General features: G+C 37.2%; 1 protein-coding gene across 2 annotated transcripts in view; it reads left to right on the top strand.

The window, feature by feature from the left end:
- The window catches only part of NEB (nebulin), a 223,643-nt gene that overhangs the window by 72,407 nt on the left and 130,830 nt on the right, over window positions 1-20,406 (top strand). For both annotated transcript variants that reach the window (XM_011987847.1, XM_011987846.1), the window contains exons 49-63: window positions 520-831; window positions 962-1,168; window positions 1,602-1,706; window positions 2,869-2,976; window positions 6,092-6,403; window positions 6,597-6,800; window positions 10,735-10,839; window positions 12,408-12,515; window positions 12,855-13,166; window positions 13,620-13,823; window positions 14,103-14,207; window positions 14,291-14,398; window positions 16,297-16,608; window positions 17,084-17,287; window positions 17,759-17,863. In XM_011987847.1, coding sequence (XP_011843237.1) covers window positions 520-831; window positions 962-1,168; window positions 1,602-1,706; window positions 2,869-2,976; window positions 6,092-6,403; window positions 6,597-6,800; window positions 10,735-10,839; window positions 12,408-12,515; window positions 12,855-13,166; window positions 13,620-13,823; window positions 14,103-14,207; window positions 14,291-14,398; window positions 16,297-16,608; window positions 17,084-17,287; window positions 17,759-17,863 — 2,811 coding nt within the window. The remainder of the gene's footprint in view (window positions 1-519; window positions 832-961; window positions 1,169-1,601; window positions 1,707-2,868; window positions 2,977-6,091; window positions 6,404-6,596; window positions 6,801-10,734; window positions 10,840-12,407; window positions 12,516-12,854; window positions 13,167-13,619; window positions 13,824-14,102; window positions 14,208-14,290; window positions 14,399-16,296; window positions 16,609-17,083; window positions 17,288-17,758; window positions 17,864-20,406) is intronic.

Genomic DNA, 20,406 nt, shown 5'->3' with positions numbered 1-20,406 from the left:
CATCAGTAAATGACTGACAGGATAATTTCTCAGGGCAGCAATAAGAGAAATGTTCTTTTTTTTTTTTTTCCATTTTCTGTGTTCTTTTTACCTACTAAAGTCCTCTTTAGCACTAACAGCAAAGTACATGCATAAGTCAGTGTAATGCATCATCACAAGATCTGGGTTCTAATCCTCAGTGGCCTCAACAGGTTGCTCAGCTCTCTGGGTCTCAACTTATTCATCTATAAAATGAGGGCAGTAATAAGAACTTTGCTATCTACCTCACAAGGGAGAATTGTATTCAGTTACATCAATAAATATGAAAAATGTGTTCATGAACTATAGAGCTCTATACAAATATAATTTTTAATAATACAGTTACATCAATAAATATGAAAAATGTGTTTGTGAACTATAGAGCTCTATACAAATATAATTTTTAATTATAATTATACAAAAATAATATAGCATATTGACACTAGACCGATTTTTAGTCAAAGGAATTGCTCTGTGTAAAAACTCATATTTTCTTCACAGTATAAATACAAGCACGATTATGAAAAAGGGAAGGGGAAAATGGTTGGTTTCCGCAGTCTCGAGGATGATCCCAAATTAGTCCATTCCATGCAAGTGGCTAAGATGCAATCTGATCGGGAGTACAAGAAAAACTATGAGAACACAAAGACCAGCTACCACACCCCTGCTGACATGCTCAGTGTCACGGCTGCCAAGGATGCACAAGCCAACATCACCAATACTAACTACAAGCACTTGATTCACAAGTACATCCTCCTTCCAGATGCAATGAACATTGAACTGACCAGGAATATGAATCGCATACAGAGTGATGTAAGGCTTTCTTCTACTTGAGTGATGGTTGGAATCCTAGCATGGGAAGGGAGATTACAGTCTGTTTACATGCCATGCTTTTGTGTCTAAATGGATAAGATAAAGTAGAATTTGCTTATCTTCTTTATAGAACGAATATAAGCAAGATTACAATGAATGGTACAAAGGGCTTGGCTGGAGTCCAGCAGGTTCTCTGGAAGTGGAGAAGGCCAAGAAAGCAACTGAATATGCCAGTGATCAGAAATACCGCCAGCACCCAAGCAACTTTCAGTTTAAGAAGCTGACTGATTCCATGGACATGGTGCTTGCCAAGCAGAATGCGCATACCATGAACAAGGTACACAGAACAGTGGCCGTCCACACAGCTCCCACATGAGGAAAGGCTAGCAGGCTCTGGTTCTTGTTTGGAGAAATCTAATTCAGGTCCATCATTCCTAGGCAGTGGCAAACCTTTCCAGATCATTCCCCTACACCATCTTCTTCTGTCCACCTCTTACTTTTTTTTCTTCTCTTGACCTTCTAGTTGGGTTAGAAATTATTTATATTTTTAATTATTATATCTTCAATACTTTCCATTGTAGAAAACAGAAAATAACTTAAAAGATTATTTTTTAAAATCTGAGTTTGTTTTTAGAGTCTTTTCTGAATTATATGCTATTACTTTACTAAGTCAAATTGAGTGCATTCAAGTACTAATATAGAAATACATATTTTTCTTTCCTGCTTGTCCCAGTTATTCCAATTTCATGTCTTTTTTTCCCACTTCCTAGTATTTATACACCGTTGATTGGAATAAAGATAAGACCAATGTTCACGTGATGCCTGATACACCAGATATTTTACAAGCCAAACAGAATCAAACACTGTATAGTCAGGTAAAGTTACATAAAAATTACTTGTAAGGGTTTTGTATTGAAACTTATGAACTTATAAAATAATGTAATAGTAAATACTGATATAAATGTCGAAGCAATGGAAGTTTGGAAATGACACACTGATTAGCCCAGGATGTTGCAAAATAGAGTGGTTAAGAGCAAAGGCTTCAGCCACAACTGTATACTTCATGGAGCAGGTTCTGTGTCTGTTTATCTCTGTGTTCATTGTGCTTGATACCAAGCAGGAAATCAATAGATAATTGTTGAAAAAAATTGCATCAAACAGCCGGGTGCGATGACATGCACCTGTAGTCCTAGCTACTCAGAAAGGTGAGGCAGGAGGATCCCTTGAGCCCAGAAGTTTGAATCCAGTTTGGACAACATTGGGAGACCCTATCTCTAATAAATAAACACATAAATAAGGTAAAAATTGCATCAAACAGACTTGGTATGAGTTTTGGCTTTGCCATTTTTGAGATGTATGATACTGGGTAACTCAATTACCTGTCTAAATCTCACTTTCCTCATCCCTAAAGTTGGGACCATAAACATACCTATGACATTGGATTGCCATGAGGACTAAAAGGGAAATTCTGTGTAAGATCCTCAACACAGTGCCTGGCCCATGGAAAGTACTGGATAACTATGAGCTATTTTTGTTATTACCCAGTTCTAACACACATACATCCATTCAATCAGTAAAGTCAACTCAGAAAGATTGCAACTAAATTATTGCAATTTATAAAAAGTATTTCATTTATTGCTTTTATCACTTAGCTAATTAAAATGTTGTGACCTGTATTTATTAGCAATTATCTTAATATCTATCTTCAAAATAGTAAGCCAAGGTGGTATTTAACAGCAGTGAGAAAAGTACCTGATATGCCTGATATGACCATATTGTTTCTGAACAGCAGAGGCTGTGATAAAATATACCACCAGGATTCTCACAGCCAAAAAAGATTAAAGCCAGGTCATATGATGCTGAGCCAGTGCTTTTTCTACTCCTTTAAACAACTTGTTTTATTTTTATCCATATCTTTAAAGATAGGGTAGATGATGTTCGATCTGATATTCACTCTGTAGGTAAACTTTTCCCTAATAATCTGCTGAGATTCTTTATATAGGCAGAATAATGCTGAAGAATATCTTTAATTTTCAGAAACTCTATAAACTTGGATGGGAAGAATCTTTGAAGAAAGGCTATGATCTCCCAGTTGATGCGATTTCTGTACAGCTAGCTAAAGCTTCAAGAGACATTGCTAGTGATGTGAGTACTAGTTTGAGTTCTAGAAGGATATATTTTTATCTGAATCAGGTAACTTAATGTCAGTAACTATTTTTATAGATAGGCTTTACCTTTCAAAATATAATGCTTCCTTCGTTTTCTTCTACCCTCTTCATTTATCCAGAGTTCACTCTTCTTTTTCACTGTTCGTATGTCCAAAGGGGCTTCCTGAATAGAGGTCGGGCCTGAAGACCTCTAAGATCCATTAGAGTAAGATGCTCTACTTGGGGATATTACAAAGGACCCAAGATTGCAAGTTTTCCCTACTTTCCTGAAAATATAATAATTTTCCTGTTTTCTACTTGTCTATTTTAGATAAATTCAAAGTGCCAGATAATAAATCAACCTCAACAAACTGATGCTGATAGATTTTATATGCACATCTTTTAAAATAGGCTGTCAGTTATTTCAGTTTAACCCATTTTGCACTTATATAATTGTAATAAATTACCTTGGGACTTAAAAAATCCAAGAAGGTCCAGAAATTTAGGTTTAAGTTCCTAAGGGCTTACTTAATTCTTCTTTCTGCTGAAAATCTGGTCTAAAGTTCATAGACTCACTCTCCCAAAGGTAGATTCTAGTTATGATTAGAAACGGTAGTAAATCTGGTGAAAAACTAGGTATTGTCTCTATTGGTTAATTTTTTACAAGTATTTTACTTAGATATTCTGCATATTGCTAGCATATCGTTTTGTTAATCCCAAAACTTAACCACAAAAATTCAGAAGGTCTTGGTTATAATGAATAAATTACCAGGATTTCATAGGGAAGCAGGACCTCTTAATTAAAATCTTTAAAAGAAAACAGGGATTTGGTTAATATGCAGGTTGAAGTACAGAGTGGAGGAAAAGAGTGCCTAAAAATGGAATCTGACAATAAATTCTAAGAACATAAGGGAAGATTTTATTTAATTCACTTAATTTCTGGCACTCCAGAAATGTGGGAAAACTAATATGATGATACATTATTACCCACTCTCCAGCTTGCAGGTCAATCCCTTATTAAAATAAATCAACGAGATGATAAGCCTAAAGCAATAATGATGTGTAAACTCATTTTCATTTAATGCTATATGCTAAAGATAGTTTAGGAATTGAAGAAATAACATCAATAATCTCCTAACAACTCAACAATTTGATAGTACCTCATTTCTTTTTGTGTGAACCCATTAATTCGAACCTTTTGAAATCTTACTCTCAAATGAACTATTAGTGAACTTTCCCACTATTATAGAGATGTATTTTCCTCAATTTCAAATGTCCTTGTATTTGTAAAATTTCAGAAAATTAAAACAATTTTTATAAGTATTTAATTTAATGAATTAGAATCATAGAATTTAACGTTGGAAGATAAAGACATTTAATCTAATCTCCCACACAGCATCCTACCTTCTCTCCATCTCCAAAAGTCTGTAGATACTTAAAAATATAAGAATTTTGGAGGCTGGGTGCAGTGGTTCCCTCCCGTAATCTCAGCACTTTGGGAGGCCAAGGTAAGAAGATCATTTGAAGCCAGGAGTTCAAGACCGACCTGGGCAACATAGTGAGACTCTTTCTTTACAAAAAAATAAAAAATTAGCTGGGCATGGTGGTGTGTGCCTGGAATCCCAGCTACTTAGGAGGCTGAGATGGGAGGATCACTTGAGCTCGGAAGGTTGAGGCTTTAGTGAGCCATGATCACACCACTGCACTCCAGCCTGGGCAATGGAGCAAGACGGTGTCTCAAAAATAAAAAAATTCTTTAAAGGAATTTTGGAGTCCTTCAGGGCAGGTCATTTCTTTGTTAGATCATTTCCAGTTGCCATTATATAGCTTCTTATTTTTACGTAAATAATTTACCGATAAGCTCTAGATCTCTGTTCTACACCACTACAAGTAGCCTATTTCCACTTCCACTTGATAGCTTTTCCGACTTTTTCATATTTGCCCTCCTTTCGTTTCAGTTTTATACATTCTTCAATCTTCTGATCATTCTATTTGTAATTTATGCTGTTTTTTCAAAACTCCTGTCAAAATAGAATCCCTCAAAATTTAGTGTTGTTTTCTTGATACAGGAGGTCAGTTCAGAGAGCTTATTTGTGCCCCATACAGAATCTATGGCACTACTTTTTAAAAAGCAATTTTGTCAGGTTGCTTATGTTGAACTTATAGTCCACTTAAACTCCTGAATATTTTATATGTGTAATAATGAAGCTGGGTATCATGTAAGGTATAAGATGTGTTCAGCACCTAACATCAAGTAAATGCTGTTATTATACTCATTATTGTTATCACTGTTGTTACTGTCATCTAGTACTAATGTAATTTTTCTCAATTGAATCTAAATACCAAATTTTACTTTTACTGTCTTAAATTTATGTAATCATTTTGATCCATTTGGCAGTATGTGGAGCTCTTGTGGAATTTTCTCCCTAATCTAACATATTTAGTTATTTTTAGCCATCTGCACATGCAAGATATGGATCCCAAACAGGACAAGGACAAGGTTATATGACATAACCACATGGCAAGCCACAAAAAAATCCTGCTATTTAATAAATTAGTCTCCACTATTAGGTGTATTTACTTAGTCATGTATCTTCCTGATTTTTCTGTCATTTAGCCCATAAGGATTATCATTTCCATAAGAATATCACAAGAGCTATATTAAATACAACCCCAAAGTCAGAATACACAATAGCTAGCACAACCAAACATATATTTCTGCATCTAGTTAGAATTAATTTCTTATAACCTCTGTTGATACATTACATTTCTATGTATCAACATTAGATTTCTTCAGAAGCTTCCATGTAAACAAGGCTTAGTTTAAGTAAGTAAACATTCCATACTAAGGTAGCATAGACAACCCTTCTCTCATTTCGGTTTTGGAAAACAAACATGAAAACAAGGCAAATTGAAGCTGAGTGAGGTGGCATGTGCCTGTAATCCCAGCTACTAGGGAGGCTGAAGCTGGAAGAGTAGGCCTGGGAGTTCAAGACCAGCCTGGGAAACATAGTGAGATCCGTGTCTCAAGAAAAAGAAAGAAAAGAAAACAAGTTGAGCTTAACTCGGCCTTAGTTTGTGTACTAAAAGAGCTGTGTTTTCTCTGATTTCAGTTTAAATACAAACAAGGCTACCGAAAGCAACTTGGCCACCATGTTGGATTCCGGAGTCTGCAAGATGACCCAAAACTTGTGTTGTCCATGAATGTAGCCAAAATGCAGAGTGAAAGAGAATATAAGAAGGACTTTGAGAAGTGGAAAACTAAGTTCTCCAGTCCAGTGGACATGTTGGGAGTGGTACTGGCCAAGAAGTGTCAGGAGTTGGTTAGTGACGTGGACTACAAGAACTACTTACATCAGTGGACATGTCTGCCTGATCAGAACGATGTTGTGCAAGCTAAGAAAGTTTATGAACTGCAAAGTGAGGTCAGTTTCTATTAAATGCAATAGTTTATATATTAATTCATATTTTATATGAGTAGCTATTTAGTCAAAGAGAAGTGAAACTAGAAATTGTTATTGAAAATCTAAAATGCATCTGTTTGTAATGCATAGAATCACTTGAATCTAGGATCCAGGTGAGAATGGGATTTTGATGGCTTGCTCTGTCTTTTCACAGAATCTATATAAATCTGACCTAGAGTGGCTGAGAGGCATAGGATGGAGTCCCTTGGGTTCTTTAGAGGCAGAAAAGAACAAGCGGGCTTCGGAAATCATCAGTGAGAAAAAATATCGTCAGCCTCCAGACAGAAACAAGTTCACCAGCATTCCTGATGCCATGGACATAGTTCTGGCAAAGACAAATGCCAAAAATAGGAGTGATGTGAGTAGCACTCTGGAAATAAATAAAATAGATTATAGTGCCTGCTACCTAGTATTTGCTGAATAGCGCTTGCTTAATAAATGAGTAGAACCGCAAAGCATTGCCTCATGCATCACCACATAACATTTTATATTGGATCGCTTTATTTGAATTAGCAACTATCCTACACTGAATTGTGTAAAAATAGGTCAGTGTCAGTTTTTGTCACCCAAAGCTTATTTATTAACCAAAATGTAATGGGAAAATGATTGAACAAACTTTTTTCTTTGAAACTTGAGTGCATGAAGCACCCAAATGTTTTTTGTTGGGGTAGAGTGTATGAGGGGGAAAGATTCTGAGTACCTTACACAGGCACAATTAATGTGTTATAAAGAGTGTATTTCCTGACAAATGATTATAATGCTTTTAGTTTAGCTGAATCAAGATAAATGGATAATTCTGTCACCGTAAATAAGTATATATTTCATCTTCAATTTATTTTCTTCACCAGCTCTGACACCAGTGTCTAACACATAATAGGTACTCAATAAATATTCATTGAAAAAAATAAATAAAACATAGCAGGGTGGAGTAATTATATGCAAAGAAGGGAAAGATTACTCAACACTGCTCAGCTAAAAGCCTAACCCTGAACATAACAGAGTATTGAAGTATGTGCCCTGAAATCTGTAATTGGTAAGAAGATTTAAATAGATATATAATAGCCATCTGTTATTAGGAGGATCTAAATATGTATATACTGTAGGTCTTAGAAGGATCTGAATATATATACTATATGTAATATGCTATATACTTTACATATATCATATATATCAGAAGTTTTATATAATATATAAGCCCATAATCAGCTTACAATAAGCATTGATAAACTGTAGTTCCTCTTTTCCTAACTAACCCCTTACAGACTTTTTATAATGTTGATTTCCAGAATGTATAGTAAATGTTGACCTGTCAGGTTCATTATGAATGTTTAAGCATTTACTTATTCTTTTGTTGTTTTATGATAACAGTCAGAATCCAACAAACTGAGAAAACAACAAATTTACAAAATATTTCCCCCTTCTTGGAATCCAAGTTTCTTTTCTCTCCGTGAAACAAGAGAGAGATCATGAAGTTTATCAATATACGTGTTCCGGGACAGGACTTCCCAGCAGTGCGCTCTAGTTTGGGGAATGCTGAAATATGGAGCTCTCAGGCCTCAGGGCCACCACACAAAACCCGGGCCAGCTGGGGTCCTTCAGTCCGCTGTCTCTCCTTCTGAATAGACTGATGCGCCTATCCTAGTGTAAATAATAACAGCATTTTCTCTGCATTCCATGTGATGAAAGTGGTGCATGCCATTGAAGAAATAGTCTAACTTAGTGACTCTCAACCAGAAGCAATTTTGCCCCACAGGAACATTTAGCAACATCTAGAAATATTTTTGGTTTTTACAACTGGGGAGTGGCATGCTACTGGCATCTAGTGGGTAGAAGCCAGGGATGCTGCTAAGTACCCCACAATGCACAGGGCAGCCCCCACAACAAAGAATCATCCAGTACACAATATCAGTGGTTAGGAGGTAGAGAAACTCTGCTGTTTGCTTGGTGGGTACAATGTGTGTTGCTCCAGTGATGGATGCACTGAAGGCCCTGACTTTACCACAATGCAGTTGCACTTGTGCCCCCACGAATATAGGGAAATAAAAAAAAGTTTTAAAGAGAAACTCTGGTGTTACTAAATCCAAAAGGGTAGTGCAGAACCAGGATACACGCATGTGGAAATTAACAAGCCTTGCCTTTGTTTTGGTGCTGAGGGTCTTAATTGACTTCGCTGGGTTATATGCACCATGGCAAACATGTGCAGGAAAAAGAAAAGTGCCATACACACACATCTCATGCTGCACACCTCAAAGGGAAATGGACAAGTTTAAGGAATCAATCAGACCAAAAAAATTTTATATTGAAATAATTTCAGGCACTCAGAAAAGTTGAAAAAATAGTACATGTAATTCACATATGTGTGTATGTGTGTGTGCGTATACCCAGATTCCCCAAATGTTAACATCTTACCACATTTGCCTTCTCTTTTTGTCTCTTTTTGTCTCTTTTTCTCCCTTTCTTTCTCTCAGATCTAGACCTATATCTATATATCTCTATGAGAAATTAAGTTGTTTCATGATGCCTATTCTGCCTGTATTTCCCAAAAATAAGAATATTCTCAATAATCACATTGTGATGATTAAAATCACAAAATTAATTTTCACTAGTCTGCTAGTCTACAGAATTTATTCAGTTTTATCACTAATATCCTTTATAAGAAAAGAAAATATTTTCTCTGGCTCAGGATTTAATCCAAGACCACAGGTTGCATTACTTGCTATGTCTTTAGTCTCTTTTACTCTGGACTAGTTCCTCACTGTTTCTTTGCCTTCCAAGTTTTTGACATTCGTAAAGAACATAGATCAGTTATTTTGTAGAATCTCTTTCCATTTGGGTTTTCTGGTGGGTCCTTGTGATAGACTCAGATTGTCTTTTCAGTAGGAGATCACACATTGTGTCCTCCTCAGTACCTCATATCAGGAGGCACAGGATATCAGTTTCTTCTATTACTAATAACTTAAACACTTGGTTAAAGTGATATTGCCAGGTTGCTATACTGTTGAGTAACCATTTTATCCTTTGTAATTGATAAGTAATCTGGCAGGGAGATTTTCTGACGCTGTGTAAATATTCTGTTTTTCATCAAATTTTCCTAGTTTTAGCCGGGCACGATGGCTCACACCTGTAATCACAGTACTTTGGGAGGCCAAGGCAGGTGGATCACCTGAGATCGGGAGTTCAAGACCAGCCTGGCCAACATGGTGAAACCCCATCTCTACTAAAAATACAAAAATTAGCTGCGCATGGTGGTGGGCGCCTGTAATCCCAGCTACTTAGGAAGCTGAGGCAGGAGAATTGCTTGAACCTGGGAGGTGGAGGTTGCAGTGAACTGAGACTGCGCCATTGCACTCCAGCCTGGGCAACAAGAGTGAAACTCTGTCTCAAAAAAAAAAAAAAATCCTAGTTTTAGTAAGTCAATGAAACTTTTGTTTGGATCCCCTTGTCTTCTGTTGAAGAGACATAAGGATGGCTTTGGAACATCAAAGAGATTTTGATAAATTCCCCCCAAAAAAATCATTTTGGGAATCCTAATCTTTCACAATGATTGTGAGGTGTAATTATAAATAATAAGCCACATGGAAGATGGACACAGTGGCTCACACTTGTAATCCCAGCACTTTGGGAGGCTGAGGCAGGCAGATCACCTGAGATGGGGAGTTCAAGGCCATCCTGGCCAACATGGCGAAACCCTGTCTCTACTAAAAATACAAAAATTAGCCTGCTATGCTGGCACTTGCCTGTAATCCCAGCTACGCAGGTGGCTGAGGCACCAGAATCACTTGAACTCAGGAGGCAGAGGTTGCAGTGAGCTGTGATTGCGCCGTTGCACTCCAGCCTGGGCAACAGAGTAAGACTCTGTGTCAAAATAATAACAACAAGCCACATGGGAAATAAAACTCCCTGATTTCTAGGCACACTTTGAATAAGACAGCTTTTGAAAAGGCAAGGGCTGCCTCTCAATTAAACACTGAGGGACACAACCCAAAAGATAGAGAAGCCTGTTTCATTTGATAATATTGGCAAAGCATGTGATTACCTAGATTGATTTCTTGTAGGCAGGATTTTCTGTAACTTTGAAAATGTGACCCATAATCTCCGTTTTGAAAGGCAGTTATGTTCCAGATAAATCAAGAAATAATGCATCTATTTTCTGCTTATGTTATGTTGTTCTGCTTATGATATCAATTCTGTATAATGTTTAATTCAGATAAAATCAGCAATTCTGTTTGAAGCCAACTGTGTCATTCACTAATCTAACACCACCACTGAAAAATTCTTATTTCTTATTTTAGAGACTTTATAGAGAAGCTTGGGACAAAGACAAGACTCAGATCCACATCATGCCTGATACGCCTGACATTGTTCTGGCTAAAGCAAATTTAATCAACACAAGTGATGTAAGTTTTCAGATTCAGCATGTGTTTTCAGAAAGCTCATTTTGATTGTTTCTAAATCAGTGAAGTTTTCTGGAAGTTCTTTGAATCCCTGAATTATTGTAATTAATGAACTACATATGACTTAGATTCTTTATTTAGTGGCTTGTAGATTGAACATCGAAATGTTAGTACTCACTGTGTCAGGCAGAATGGGGAGTCTGTATTCTCTGTTCCTTGCAGTCCATTGTTATACATATCATCACAAGGTGATGGCTGGTATTGCATTTCCCAGTGTGGACAGGCACTCTTTGCAGACAGAGAAAATTCTTATTGAATCTACAGTGCTTATCTAGAATCCTGCCTGACACATAGTAGATACTCAATGAAATTTTGGATCAGTGAGCATACAAAAGCCATGCAGGAGAATTTCATTTTTATTGTCATTGTCATTGCAGCATAATCTCCTGAAATTTATACATCTGAAAATTCAATATTTTAAAAACAAATTCTAAATTCTAATAGAATGACTTTAACATTAAAGAATGTATTAAAGTAATGCCACAAAGGACTAACAGATAAACACAAGTCCAAGATCAACAGGCACTTTAAATAATCTGGTTTCTGGATAAAAGTACATTTAAATTATATTCTCAATTTTTAAGTTATGTCACAGACCTGAAAAAAAAATTATTTTGCTTAAGCTTTTAAAATTCATTATTTAAACTTTCTTCAAAACATCTTAAGTTTTAGAAATTATGGTGGACTCAGCATCTTACCTATAGATGTGGATCCTATTTTGGATGGTCCCATATTGGGAGACAGACTATTTCACAATGCATCAGCTACATGGAAGAGATAACCCCTTAGGCATGATTTTTTCTCATTAGAATAATTAGATGAAAAGCCATAGCTCTTTTCTAGCAAAAACTTATAATGAAACAGCCAATGTGAATTGAGAAACAGCACTTAAATAATAATCCATTTCATTTCTCTATTGTTTTACTTCTGCCTGATTCTTGCAAGTATAGACAGGCACTGTATAACAACAGTTTGGCCAACAAAGGCACACATACAGAATGGTGGTCCCATAACATAGTACCATAATCATACTGTATTTTTGCTGTATCTTTTCCATGTTTAGCCATATTTAGATACACAAATATTAATACTTCCCATTGTGTTACAGTTGCCTATACTAGCATGCTCTACAGGTTTGTAGCCTAGGAGGAATAGGCTATACCATATAGCCTAGGTGTGTAGTAGACTGTACCATCTAGGATTGCATAAGTACACTCTGTGATGTTCCCACAAGGACAAAATCACGTAACAATACATTTCTTAGGATGTATCTTTGTCATTAACCAATGCATGACTGTATTTGGGAAGAGCTGACAATTTTGCTGATTTAGGTAATTGAAGAGCTTTAAAGTTTAAAACAGGATCATTAGCAATCAATGGGCATAATTTCTAATTACATTTGAGTATTCTAGGGCACAGATGCTACTCTCATGGACTCAAAATATTTAGCACATTTGATCATTATGCTATATTTGTCTATGGGGAACATAGTGATCTTCATTTCTTAACAGAAACTCTACCGAATGGGTTATGAGGAGCTGAAGAGAAAAGGTTATGATCTTCCTGTTGATGCCATACCAATCAAAGCAGCAAAAGCCTCCCGGGAAATTGCCAGTGAAGTAAGATTTTATCCTTTGTTGATATTGATTTGATTGCAATTTGTCACTTCAAAGCAGTCTCAATTTAATTTCAAATTGAACAAAATCTAAGGGGCAACAAATTACAATGGAATAAAATGATCCCATGCAGTGTGGGATGAGGATAAGATCAAGGATGCATTTATTATGTATGGAATTTCGTAGCTGAATTTAGCCTTTAATCTTTCTTATCAAAAGACTGAAGTCTTTGGCTCTCTAGGCTTAGTAAAATATTTAGAGTTAATGCGCTTTGTAATTTGCCACAAAGATGGCAACAGAAGTTAATTTTGAAAGGAATAAGACACATTTTTTTTTCTTTAGTACAAATACAAAGATGGTTACCGCAAGCAGCTCGGCCACCACATTGGAGCCCGGAACATTGAAGATGACCCCAAGATGATGTGGTCCATGCATGTGGCCAAGATCCAGAGTGACAGGGAGTACAAGAAGGACTTTGAGAAGTGGAAGACCAAGTTTAGTAGCCCAGTGGACATGCTGGGGGTGGTGCTGGCCAAGAAGTGCCAGACTTTAGTCAGTGACGTGGACTACAAGAACTACCTGCACCAGTGGACGTGCCTGCCCGATCAGAGTGATGTCATCCATGCTCGGCAGGCCTATGACCTCCAGAGCGACGTGAGTCTAAGATTTTCCTTTGGCCAACAAAATATGATGTCTGCTTTTTAAAGTATCAGAGTCCCGTCATGAGGGGAGTTGAGTTTACACAATTACCCTGGACTAATGCCCAAGCCCCATCTAGTCACCCAAACATCTGGAGGCAACATTATTCCACAAAGACCCAGCAAAGACCCATTGCTTTGGTGGAAGCCTCTAGATTGTTGAGCTAGACAATCAAAGGATTGAGTCATTTTCTATCTGCTTCTGTTTAAAATGTTTTTCAAAATACGCTTTTAATCTGAACATTTTGTTGATTTATAATTCATACCAAAAATTTAGAATTTTCTAATAATTCAAGTATTAAAAATATATATAATATAATATGAACTTTTATTTAGGGGCAAATGATTTAATTATGACAAATTATGATAAATGATTTAATTATGACAAATTTGTCACTTGCACTTTCAGAATTTGTACAAGTCAGACCTTCAGTGGCTAAAAGGCATTGGCTGGATGCCTAGTGGTTCTCTCGAGGATGAGAAAAACAAACGAGCCACCCAGATTTTGAGTGACCATGTTTACCGTCAGCACCCAGATAAATTTAAGTTTTCCAGCCTTATGGATTCCATACCAATGGTTTTGGCAAAAAACAATGCTATTACCATGAATCATGTAAGTCTTATCTTTGTTTGAGGAGGTTATTAATTTTTTTGTTTATGGAAACACTGAAATCTGTTTCTATAAAAGAAAACTTATTTTTGATTCCTTTGCTTGGTACTAATGTGGTTTTAAAGAATTGTGCTTCTTATTGACACAAGACATCTAGACCTGAAAATGTCACAAATACCAATTCACTGAGCTGAATTTCTTGATTCTCATTAAAAATCAGACTGTCTGCATGTATCTATTTATTACTGGCCTGTACCAGTCATGTCTCTCTGTTTCTCTTAGCGCCTCTATACAGAAGCTTGGGATAAGGATAAAACCACTGTCCACATTATGCCAGACACCCCTGAAGTTTTATTAGCAAAACAAAACAAAGTAAATTACAGTGAGGTAAGCAATATATTCATAGTGCAGGATACATTTTCCTTACAATGCACTTTCTAAATCTAACTTATTATCAATGTCTGTTTTAGAAACTATATAAGCTTGGCCTAGAAGAAGCCAAGAGGAAAGGTTATGATATGCGGGTAGATGCCATTCCTATCAAGGCAGCCAAGGCCTCCAGAGATATTGCAAGTGAAGTAAGTATACTTGGAAAGTTCTTTGCCTTAGCTGTAGCTCAAAGATTTATTTCTCTCTCCTGGATTTAGAGTGGCACAAGTAAGCCATGAGGTTAAAGCTGTTGCTAACAGTTTGTTGTTTCAATGAATGGTTTAAAATAATGGTAATAGAGTTATCAACACAAAGGCCAAATTCTAGTTATGGTTGAGTCCATAGCAACATACATTTCAAAACATGTCCGTTTTCTTGCTGAACAAAAGTATTAGATACTTGACTATAGTTCATATAATTTTTTTGGCTTTTCCAATGATGCATTTCTCATATACAATTGAACTTATTGTAGGGTTCCTTCAAAACCCAACCTATGCTGTATGAACCAATGAATCTACAAGGGCTGAATTATAGGACACATTATTCAAAGTTCAATGATTCCTATGGAACATATGTTTGTTTTCATATCCAGTTGTGGGCTACAAATATTTACTTTCTTTAAAAGATGAATTTGCTCACTATTGCAACGACAGAAAACCAAACACCGCGTGTTCTCACTCATAGGTGGGAAATGAACAATGAGAACACTTGGACACAGGGTGGGGAATATCACACACTGGGGCCTGTCGTGGGGTGGGGGGAGGGAGGAGGTATGGCATTAGGAGATATACCTAATGTAAATGACGAGTTAATGGGTGCAGCACACCAACATGGCACATGTATACATATGTAACAAATCTGCACGTTGTGTACACGTACCCTAGAACTTAAAGTATAATAAAAAAGGATTTGCTCACATTTCTAAAAATTTTTATCTTTCCATTTCTTTTGTCTATGAAGTTAAAAAAAATTAAAAACTCTAGATTTTTTTCTTTATTTCCAAAATATGGGAAGTAATCATAATTTAAGAATAAATGACAATCACAGAAGGGTTAAATACCATATAATAAAATACCTGCTGTCATTAAAAATCATGCGTATAGGTCAGGCACCGTGGCTCACACCTGTAATCTCAGTGCTTTGGGAGAGCAAGGTGGGAGGATCACTTGAGGGCAGGAGTTCGAGACCAGCCTGGTCAGCATAACAAGACACTATCTCTACAAAAAACTTAAAAATTAGCCAGGTGTGGTGGCACATACCTGTAGTGCTAGCTACTCAGAAGCTGAGGCGGGAGGATCACTTCAGCCCAAGAGTTGGCGGTTGCAGTGAGACACGATTGTACCACTGCACTCCAGCCCGGGCAACAGAGAGAGATGCTTTCTAAAAAAAGGAAAGTCATGTGTGCAAAGACTATTTAGTGACACATAGAAATGCTTATATAATAACTGAAAAGAGCAGGCACAAACGCATATACAGTATGACTTCTATTCTAATTATATTTTCACACACGAATCATAAAGAATTATTTTAGTGGCAGAATGACATCTTAAATTTTCTTTTTTTCCTGTGTATAAATATACAGATACTCTTTGCAGGCAAAGAAAATTCTTATTGAATCTGCATTGCTTATCTAGAACTGTGCTTGACACATAGTAGATACTCAATGAAATTTTGGATCAGTGAGCATACAAAAGCCATGCAGGAGAATTTCATTTTTATTGTCATTGTCATTGCAGCATAATCTCCTGAAACTTATACATCTGAAAATTAAATATTTTAAAAACAAATTCTAAATTCTAATAGAATGACTTTAACATTAAAGAATGTATTAAAGTAATGCCTATTTATATGATATATATTTTATATAAGAGATATATTTCATATGTGATGATATATGACATATATTTCATTTATTTTCTAAATGGTTTCTACATCTATCATATAATTTATATATTCAGGGAAATTTTTTTTTAAATAGAGAAAGTTACGCTTAGTGATTACTTTTTACTAAAAGTTAAAGCCGATGATTATCTTTTTCTTCTTTTAGTTCAAGTACAAAGAAGGCTATCGTAAGCAGCTTGGCCACCACATTGGTGCCCGAGCTATACATGATGACCCCAAGATGATGTGGTCCATGCATGTGGCCAAGATCCAGAGTGACAGGGAGTATAAGAAGGACTTTGAGAAGTGGAAGACCAAGTTCAGTAGCCCAGTAGACATGCTGGGGGTGGTGTTGGCCAAGAAGTGCCAGACCTTAGTCAGCGACGTGGACTACAAGAACTACCTGCACCAGTGGACGTGCCTGCCCGACCAGAGCGACGTCATCCATGCTCGGCAGGCCTATGACCTCCAGAGCGATGTGAGTACTGAGAGTCATAATAACGTGCAGAGGTGGGAAATTATTTAACACCCCTTGGAGAAAATGGCAATATATGGCACAAGCTCACCAGCCCCTGCAGGAGGCAAATAGCATGCCTTTATCCATAGGTATTTTAATCCTTTCAGACCGAAATGGAATGTTGTGTGATACCTGGCCCATCCACCAAACTAAATTTTGAGAATGCTTTTACTTGATATCTTATCCTTCAGATGAAAATGCAAATTAACCAGGCGCTGTGGCGGGCACCTGTAGTCCCAGCTAGTCTGGACGCTGAGGCAGGAGAATGGCGTGAACCCGGGAGACAGAGCTTGCAGTGAGCCAAGATCGCGCCACTGCACTCCAGCCTGGGGGACAGAGAGAGACTCCGTCTCAAAAAAAAAAAAAAAGAAAAAAAGAAAAAGAAAATGCGTTGCTAACACAGAGATAAATATTTATTGACTATTTGTGTCAACAGAATATGTACAAGTCTGATCTCCAGTGGATGAGAGGCATCGGCTGGGTGCCCATTGGCTCTTTGGATGTGGAAAAATGCAAAAGGGCAACTGAAATTTTGAGTGATAAAATCTATCGCCAGCCTCCAGACACATTCAAATTTACCAGTGTGACTGACTCTCTGGAACAAGTGTTGGCCAAAAATAATGCCATCACTATGAACAAGGTGAGACTTCAAAATTGAGAATCAAAGTGGGGCCCCTAAAGCTGAATCAACACAAAAGAAACATTAATGAGGAAAGAAAGCATTGAGCAATAAAAAGCATCTATCTGTCTGTCTATCTATTGGCTTGTCATCTATTAATAACTGATATATATCATGTATATTTTGATATTTACTTCAGTTATTGTTTCCTGGTTTTGATAAAGTGGCATATTTTATGAAAAAATAATCTGCATAAAATATGCTTATTCTCATTTTCCTTTTAATTGTTAACATACATTTCAGATTTATAAGGCATTTATAAGTACATGTTCCACTATGATCTTATTACTTAAAGATGTGCATAAAACACATAATGTGTATAAGATCCATAACCTTTTCTTTTTTTGTTTTTAAAGTTTTTGTGGCCCTAAAATTCCTATTAACTCTACACAGAACTTTTTTCCTGATGAATTTGTGTATTTTCTTTGATAGCGTTTATACACAGAAGCCTGGGACAAAGACAAGACGCAGATACACATAATGCCTGACACACCAGAAATTATGTTGGCAAGAACGAACAAAATCAACTACAGTGAGGTGAGAGCAGATTCTTTGACATTTGCACGCTGCTGCTTATTTCAGTTGATCTACTGTGTGGTGATGTGATACCAAATGACAGCTTTAGAAAGAATCTTTTTCATGTTTCATGTGAATAACAACTCTTGCATTTCTCAATCACCGTCATAAATGTCAAACTTTATGCAGTATGAATTATCATTTAGGAAATACAAATGACAAGAACTAATTATTTAAGCTGTAACCATGAGATTATGTAGACCATTTTCTTTTATTATTTTTTGAAATTAGGAAATTAGCAATTGACCTATACATGTATCTTCCCTTTATGCTGAAGCGTAACTAGTAAACATATTTTCTGTATATTGTTCCTAAGTGTGGTTTAGGATCGAAATTTAAGATTTTTAGTGTATAAGATTAAAGGCAAGAACTAAAATCCACAGTACCACCAGGTCACACACACACACACACACACACACACACACACACACAGAGAGAGAGAGAGAGAGAGAGAAATATCTGTCCGTGTATATATTAGCAAGCCCATTTCCTTTCACTTTCAGTGTGCACAGGGCCATGTGCCATCATTCCAGAATCACAGATGCTTAGGCAGAGAGTCGAGCCTCCACCCTAGTGCAAAGGTCCCCCTCCCCACAAATAGGTTTTTGACCTGCCTTTGCTTACGGATTCCCAATGACAAGGAGCTGATCTCATAAATCAGTCCATTTGTTCTGGAAAATTGATGAGAAACCTTCTGATGTATTGAGTCACAACATTTCTCTCTGCAAACTCACGTAGTCCTCTGAAGCTGCACAGAACAAATCTGTGCCGACCCCCAGAGATGGAGAGCAGCACCAGGGTGCCTCCCCTGCCACCTTCACCCCAGGTTCACCTTCCATATCCCAAGCTCCTGGGAGTTCCTCACATGACATCACTAGTAAAATGTGACTCTCAGAACTGGGCAAAATACTATAAGTGGGGAATGACTGGCACAGAATACACTTAACTATCGTATTTCCTCTTCTGGACATTTGACCTCTATTCTGCATCCTGTGCTCCCAGGGTACACTGGCAGCTGTCACTGCTGGTGCACACAGAACTTGAGACCAACTTAAACTCTAAGACCTCTTATGTAGGCTAAAGCTAGGTTTCTTCCATCCTGCGTTTATGCATTTGGTAATTTATCTCTGTTCAAAGATTGGCATTTATCTCTGTAATTTCTTCTTCTTAGACTGAGCCTGTGGGCATAAGCCTGTGGAGATTTTTGTGAATCTAAGATTCTGTCAGCTGATGTGTTAGTTATTTCACCTGGCTTTGTGCCACCAGCAAGGAAAATATTGTTTCTTTGGCAGCATAAATCAACAACATACAGAGCATTATTTAGAGAATTTAGGTGGAATTGCCACCATCTTAAGTAATTTTATTTTGGAAATGAGACTATAATTTTAGTGCTTGTATAGCTAGCTCTTAATTGTCACCAAAAACTAAAAACGTCAAGTCTTACTCCCTAGTCAGAAAGGACTGAATTATTAGCCAAACCTATAATATAGGTCCTGTTCCAGGAAACCATGCATTATATGTGCAGGAATTTCAGGAAACAAAGGGCCCCCCTCCCCCCCGTGTCTAGCCAGTCAGCATTTCTAGAATTCTCAACTCTGTCTTTGCTGAAAAAGCTCAGAGATGTGTTAGTGCAGCTACTTGGCTGCCAGTTCCAGGAGGCCCAGGTGCCCTTCCCCCTTTCATCTGCAGCCCCCTATTGCACCCACCCGGACTGGGACACTGCCATGGGTGCTTCCCTCTGGTATTAAAAAAAAGAGAGCTTTTTGGCTGCTTTCCTATTTTCTGTAGAATTAGACACCAACTTCTTAGAATCAGGTGTTCACAGTCCGACTCCGGGCTATTCTGAGCCCTCTCCAGCGACTCCTCCCTGGGGCTTCATCCACTTCCTTCAACACCCCTCTGCTTCCCCTCCACAGTGGTGCCTGATTCACGTGATTTCCTCTGCCCTTGAAGCCACCATAGTCTACTGAAAATCTGCTCAAAGTCTGACTCAATGGTCACCCCATCTGCAAGAACTTCCCTGATTTTCAATTCAGAATAAATGACTCCTTTCTGGAGCTCTTCATTATTAATGTGGTTTGACTTTTCGGCAGTTGCTTTCACAGGTTATCAGTCTCTCCATCAGTTCTCCCAGGAACCTTTAGGCTGAGAGGGGTCTCAACCTCCTCTTTGATTCCCAAGTACCCCACACAGTCAGAGACACAGGGTCAGGGCAGAATAAATGTGAGTTGAATTGATTGCCATGATCAACAGTTAAGCCTTTCCCTCCCACCCACATTTTACCACACTAGACCTATGAGTTTCAGCTTATGTTTTCCTATAATTTTTAAACCAGATTTATTCTTTTAACTAAACATTTTTAAAACAACCTATAATATGTATATATACTTAATTCAACATAATTTTTAAAGTAACAAATAAAGGTGCATTGGTCTTCATGGGTATCTTTTTTTGGTTTTGTTTTGTTTTGTTTTTTGAGATGGAGTTTCACTCTTGTTGCCAGG

The sequence above is a fragment of the Mandrillus leucophaeus genome, unplaced genomic scaffold (assembly GCF_000951045.1).
Source record: "Mandrillus leucophaeus isolate KB7577 unplaced genomic scaffold, Mleu.le_1.0 Scaffold318, whole genome shotgun sequence".
Taxonomy (NCBI): Eukaryota; Metazoa; Chordata; class Mammalia; order Primates; family Cercopithecidae; genus Mandrillus; species Mandrillus leucophaeus.
This window is presented reverse-complemented; position numbering and strand designations above follow the sequence as displayed.